Source organism: Ranitomeya imitator, chromosome 1 (assembly GCF_032444005.1).
Source record: "Ranitomeya imitator isolate aRanImi1 chromosome 1, aRanImi1.pri, whole genome shotgun sequence".
Taxonomy (NCBI): Eukaryota; Metazoa; Chordata; class Amphibia; order Anura; family Dendrobatidae; genus Ranitomeya; species Ranitomeya imitator.
The window spans coordinates 9,562,442-9,569,512 of NC_091282.1; the positions used below are offsets into that span (position 1 = coordinate 9,562,442).

Consider the following 7,071-nt stretch of genomic DNA (forward strand, 5'->3'; position numbering starts at 1 on the left):
GCTCCTCACCCCACAAAAAGAAATTCAGCAAATTCTGCACTCCCAAATCCAATTGCTCCCACCCTTCTCCACTTTTGGGTATTTTCTGTCACATAGGCCCCTCAAAGTCTCTTCAAATGTGATGTGGTCCCTAAAAAATGGTTTTGTAAATTTTATGGAAAAAGGAGAAATCGCTGGTCAACTTTTAGCCCTTTTTTATGTTTAAAAAAATTGTGCTGATGTTAAGTAGACATGTGGGAAATGTTATTTATTAACTATTTTATGTGAGATAACGCTCTGGTTTAAGGGCATAAAAGTTTGAAAATTGCAAAATTTTCAACATTTTCACCAAATTTCCGATATTTTCAGAAATAGAGTTACATCAAACAAATTTTACCACTGTCATGAAGTACAATATGTCAGGAACATGTTTTTTTAAATCACTGGGATCCATTGAAGCTCCAGAGTTATGACCTCATAAAGTGACACTGGTAAGAATTGTAATATGTCACAAAGGCGAAAACCGGCTCTGTGCGAAAGGGTAAATTTCAGGCCTTTTAGAGATCATTTCATCTTCAACTTGCTTAAATGTTCCCAATAACAGTAATTTTGACCATTGGTGCACAAACTTTTGCATGCCACTTGCAGTAAAGCGGTAGCACACTGTGCATTGATGATTCAGTGACACAGCAACGTTCAAAGCAAAACGTCTCTTTAATGTTCAACTAAAAAAAAAAACACTGCACACTATATTGTCCGGATCGCAGCCGGGAACCATATCCTCCAGTTTACAGTCACTATACACACCAGCCCACCTCTGTCCGGTTGCCGTGGGTGACTCCACCTTCGTGTTAATGTCTCTTTACTCACAGCAGTACACGGTACACAATATCCTCCGGATCGCAGCCTGGAACCATAAGCTTCAATTTACAGTCACTAAACAAGCCAGTCCACCTCCTGAGACCAGTTGCCATGGGCAACTGCACCGCCGTGTATGCTGTGAGTTCAGGCATTTCAGCAGCCTTGGCTGTTTGGCTCCGCTGGCCTGTGTTGCCTCACACAGGTGGAGCTCTGCAAAGCCGACTGCTCTGTATTTCTGCCAACACCCAGACTGACACTGATTCTGAACCTGACACACCCAAACCCTATACTGCAGTTTTGTTTTTTTATTTGAATCTGTGGCCTTCAGCCACATGGAAAACCTAGCTCAGAATGAAACAGATTGCTACATTACCGTACTGTAGTCTGTTTCAAAACACAAAAAGCCCATAGCAGGTTTTCCCTAAATCTCCCTTGGACAACCAGCATGTCCAGGACTAACACTTAATTTAGTCTGCACTGCAACCACAGCTACACCTGTGACTGCAATGCACTCTCATGTCCTCAATATGCCTCAGTGCGCATCCTGGGGGGGAACATACAGCGACCCTCACATGTAACAACAGTCACTGCCTCACACACTGTATAATGAAATACTTGTTTTGTGACCAAAAACCTATTGACAGGATCCTATATTCAGTAAAGCTGATAGAAATGTAGTGGAGTTACCTCTCCGCTCAGCAGGGAGATGATCTCCAGGGCGAAGTGGAACAATCTTCTGGTGGTCTCATCCCTGTCCTCGTCCATCCTCGGGGTCATTCAGGAGGAGGAGGGATGAACACTGGATCAGCTGGAGGGATCTCGTCCTGCCGGCGTCTTCATGATAAAGGAGAAGATAGAAATAACAGGAGACGATATAACGTGAGATCCAGAATAGAAGTCACTGAGCAGCGAGAGGAGCAGGTCCTCCGAGCCGTCACCACATGGATTATAGGAGGATTCGACACAGATTTATGTCGAGGCCTCATGATTTCCTTCAAACAAGTGATAGATGAGCCCTCCCCTCCCCGTGCATAACAATGAAAATCTAAATGGAAATACGGCCCCCCAGCGGCTTTGCCCCGCCTGATGCCACTGACAGGTCTCTCCTCATACAGACAAGCAGGGAGAGACCTGTCACTCACAGTATGCGGGTGGCATTTAAAGTCTGTTTACCTCTGAAAACCCTCCAGCATTAGAGTCACACATACATGGATAAAGTCATGTAGCCAGAGTCTGATACCTGCTGCCCGTGGATGAGGCAGCAGGTATCAGCCGTTTGGCTCCCTTCAGCCTCTCGGTTTGACAAAGTGATAGCAACTGAGGCAGCTATGGGTGGGAACTTCTTCTGTGTGACCAACGGTGTACTAAGCCCTGCCTGGGCTTATAGAAGTATATTGTATGTATATAGTATATATACATATACACACAGTCATGGCTGAAAGTGTTGGCACCCTTGAAATGGTTACATATAATGAAGTATCTCTCTCAGTACCTTAGTGCGATTACTCACCTTTATTTCCTTTGTGTGTATTGGAAAAAAGAAAAGGCAAGTTGAACATAATTTCAACCAAACACCGCTAAAATGGGCCGGACAAAAATGTTGGCACCTTTCCAAAATTGTGGGTTAACGTTTTTGTTTCCAGCATGTGATGCTCGTTCACACTCACCTGTGGCAAGTAACAGGTAGGAGTGGACAATATGAAAATTACAGGTGAAACCAGATAAAAGGGGGAGAAGGTGCCTCAGTTTTTGCTTTGTGTGTCTGTGTGTGCCACATTAAGCATAGAGAACAGAAAGCGGAGAAGAGAACTGGATATGGAAAGAAGAGAAAAATTGCTGAAAGGTTGCAACACAGAATAGTGTGGAATTAAATTAAATGCTATGGCATGAAACGTTGGGGGCAGAGGCGTATCTAGAGGGGGGGACCCGCAGCCGGCAGGGGGGTGCAGTCAGGCCACCTAATACGGCGGTCCTCTGTCTCCCCCGGACTGGGAGTCAGCTGTTCTCTGTGCCGACTGTCAAGCAGATAGCCGGCACAGAGAAGATGCAGCGCACCGGCTCCCATGGGTCAATTGTGCTCGCATCTTTCAGAAGTGAGTACAACTGAGGCTCTGACTGCCGGGTCAGCGCGACTCTAGCAGCGTGATCAGGTCATGTGATCACACTGCTGACGTCACTCTCCAGCACTGCAGCGCCAGAGACACGGATTAGTGGGAGAGGGAGATTTAATGTCAGTGGGAAAGGGGGGATTTATTGTGTGTGGGGGAGATTTGTCAACAGTACGGGGGAATGGGTGCTATGTATGAGGAAACAGTACGGGGGAATGGGGGGGATTACATCTACAAGGCGTCACTGGCCATAACCGATGGATCCTGCAACTAAGGCTCCGATCACATCTACAAGGCCTCAGTGTCCGATGGATCCTGTAACTAATGCTCCAATCACATCTACAAGATGTCAACCACAATGACCAATGGATCCTGTAACTAAGGCTCCGATCACATCTACACGACGTCACCGATGACGACCGATGGATCCTGTAACTAAGGCTCCGATCACATCTACAAGACGTCACCGACCACGACCGATGGATCTTGTAACTAAGGCTCCGATCACATCTACAAGACGTCAGTGAACGATGGATCCTGTAACTAAGGTTCCGATCACATTTACAAGACGTCACCTACCACGACCGATGGATCCTGTAACTAAGGCTCCGATCACATCTACACGACGTCACCGACCACGACCGATGGATCCTGTAACTAAGGCTCCGATCACATCTACAAGACGTCACCGACCACGACCGATGGATCCTGTAACTAAGGCTCCGATCACATCTACACGACGTCACCGATCACGACCGATGGATCCTGTAACTAAGGCTCCGATCACATCTACAAGACGTCAGTGAACGATGGATCCTGTAACTAAGGTTCCGATCACATTTACAAGACGTCACCGACCACGACCGATGGATCCTGTAACTAAGGCTCCGATCACATCTACAACACGTCACCGACCACGACCAATGGATCCTGTAACTAAGGCTCCGATCACATCTACAAGACGTCACCGACCACGACCGATGGATCCTGTAACTAAGGCTCCGATCACATCTACAAGACGTCACCAAACCCTCCTGTAATCTCACCGGAATGGCGGGAAATCTGCTGCTGGCTGACACCAGAGAACACGAGCTGCACACAATCGGGACGGAGCTGCTGCACTGAGATCTGTAGGACCTGTGGTGATGTCACTGTCATGTGATCAGAAGGTGGAGGTTGGGAGAGATGTGGTGAAGGACCTGTGGTGAGGTCATGTGATGTGATCCCTCCTGGTTGTGTGTGCAGTCTCTTATTCTCGGTTATCAGCCATTATTCACAGCTCTCTCTATAGCTGTATAATTTGGCATTTGTCTTAGATATGAATATTTCCTCCGTTTTCTGTATAAAGTTGTGACACAATAGTTTTCTGTGTGAGTTTCAGAGCAGACACATTCTGGACCTGATGTTTTCATGTGAATGTTTGTATTTGTAGTGATGAGAGTTCCTGCATTGTCCTGGTCACATAGACAATGTGTGAGACCCCCATGGCAGGATGCCCACCATAGTCTATAACAGGTTAGTTAGAAATGAATATTCAGCTACGTAGAGGATTGAATTATCACCACTCAGTAGTGAGATGTTACCACAAACCAATGAGATTCTTACGTTTTTGCTCCTTATTTCTATGTTACGCCCCAGAAGATGCTGTATAAATATGTATTAACCTCTAATAAACGTGGAATCTCGTCATACAGAAATCTGCTCTGTAACTTCATCTCCTCCGTCCACAGCATTGATCTGTGACGAGGCCGATCTCCATAGCTGCACTTGTTATGGGAAATATTTATACTTTATTATTTAGACAATTAAGTCTCCCTATATGCAGTGACTACGGAAAGTATTCAGACCTCTTTACATTTTTCACTCTTTGTTTCATTGCAGCCGTTTGGTTAATTCAATAATGTTCATTTTTTTTCTCATTAATGGATACTCTGCACCCCATCTTGACTGAAAAAAAACAGAAATGTAGTAATTTTTGCAAATTTATTAAAAAAGAAAAACTGAAGTAGGCCATGGTCATAAGTAGCGATGAGCGAGCACTAAAGTGCGCTCGTTGCTCGGGTCGAGCAGATTGGAATACTCGGGTACTCGGCCAGAACAACGAGCCCAATGTAAATCTATGAGAGACACGAGAATTTTACCGAGTTTCCCCCCTCCCCCCGAGATCCTTTTAAAGGGCCTCTGTCACCTGAATTTGGAGGGAACAATCTTCAGCCATAGGGGCGGGGTTTTCGGGTGTTTGATTCACCCTTTCCTTACCCGCTGGCTGCAATATTGGATTGAAGTTCATTCTCTGTCCTCCGTAGTACATGCCTGCACAAGGCAATCTTGTCTCCTAAACTGTTGTAGCCTATGCTGTGAGTGGATGGGTTGCCAAGGATTATGACGCACCACAATACCCAAATACTGGGGACCGAGTAACTTGGGACGGCCGCCGCCATCAGGTTGCAGAAAGCTTCCATCTCAATGAGCCTAAAAGGCAGCATTTTTAGCGCAAGCAGAAGAGAAATGTTAAAATTTAGTACTGTGGCCTGTGGGGCATTGGATGGGTGTTTCCGCTTGCGTTCCAAAGACTGGGGTATAGACAACTGAACGTTGTGCTGGGACAAGAACGTGGACGAGCTTGCTGATGGTGCTGCTTGACTGTGGGCAACAACAGGTGCAGGGCTAGAGGCATCGTTACATGCACGGTGTACTGGGGATTGGATTCTACGCAAAACAATGGAAGGAGCAGTCGTGTGACCAGCAGACAGTGGTCCTGGAGCCTGGGGTTTGGCCCACAACGTCGGGTGCTTTGCTTGCATGTGCCTGATCATGCTGGTGGTGGTCAGGCTGGTTGTTGTGCTACCTCTGCTGATGCGGGCGTGGCTGGTGCTGCAAATGGCCTGTTTGGGGTTATCAGCAGAGTCTTTAAAAAAATAGCTAGACTCGGGAAGATCTCACAGTTGGAATGGCAACTTCCTTCATGTTGGTGTTATGGGGGACGGATGCATGCCTTCTGTCTTTGGCCACCACACTGCTTCTTCCTGCCTGTTGGGGTGATATGCCTCACTCCCCATTAGTGCTGCTGCCCTCGCTCTGCATGTCCTCCTGCCATGTTGGGTCAGTCACTATGTCATCCACCACGTCTTCCACATCCGCACCCTGCTCCTCCTCCCGACTTTCTGGCAATTGTGTCTCATCATCGTCCACCTCTTGTGACACTTTCCCACCATCGCCTTCATGTGACCGTGGCTGTCAAAGCTTTGGGCATTGCTACATGTGATCTCATTTTTCCCCACTTCAAGTTGACCGTCCGAGACTCCGGAATCTTGAAAGGGAAAACTGAACAGCTCTTCGGAGTGTCCAAGTGTGGGATCAGTTGTCTCAGGGCACTCGGCATGGTGGGAGGAAGGAGGATCAGGGTGAGGAATATCCTGGCCACACTCACGGCTACTCAGACTTGACCGTGTGGAAGACAAGGTGGTGGTGGCTAAGTGACTGGAAGCATTATCTGCTATCCAACCAACAACCGTTTCACACTGCTCTGGCTTCAATAGTGGTGTACTGTGATCCCCTAGAAACTGGGACATGAAGGTCGAGCGAGAAGATGTGGGTCTTTGTTGTGGCCCACTTTCAGCTTGGCCACGGCCTTGTCCTCTGCATGCACCATCACGTCCACTTCCCCGTCCCTTGCCTTGCCCATTTTAAATGGACTACTGAACTATTTCAAAAGGTCAACACAAATGTATTTTTTTGGAGCTAAATGATATCTGATCAGTATGCCTGCAAAGCTACGATTTTTCCACCACAGATACTACAGGCCTCAGATACAGATAACAGACTGTATAATTATTTGTTCTGTTGTATGTGAAATTTAGGCTGCCCTCACACTAGCAGTATGTGGTCAGTATTTTACATCAGTATTTGTAGCCAAAACCAGAAGTGGAACAAACAGAGGGGAAAGCTATAATAGAAATACGTCACCAAGTCTGTATTTTTGACCCACTCCTGGTTTTGGCTAACAAATACTGATAGTGTGACCGTAGCCTTTAAAAAAAAAAAAAAAAAAAAAATAGTACAAGGCTAGCACACAGAACTATGATTTTTCCACCACAGTTACACCAGGACTCAGCCTGACATA

The 7,071-nt window shown here is 46.5% G+C and overlaps 1 protein-coding gene across 2 annotated transcripts in view; it reads right to left on the reverse strand.

The window, feature by feature from the left end:
- Positions 1-4,112, reverse strand: part of LOC138657420 (zinc finger protein 271-like) — a 40,509-nt gene extending 36,397 nt beyond the window's left edge. Inside the window, exons 1-2 of one of the 2 annotated variants that reach the window (XM_069745201.1) lie at positions 3,995-4,112; positions 1,528-1,674 (exon numbers count right to left, since the gene is read on the reverse strand). In XM_069745201.1, the coding sequence (XP_069601302.1) occupies positions 1,528-1,617 (90 nt within the window). In that variant the 5' untranslated portion in view covers positions 1,618-1,674; positions 3,995-4,112. The remainder of the gene's footprint in view (positions 1-1,527; positions 1,675-3,994) is intronic. The other variant, XM_069745200.1, reaches the window with a different exon arrangement.
- Between the last annotated feature and the right edge of the window lie 2,959 nt (positions 4,113-7,071).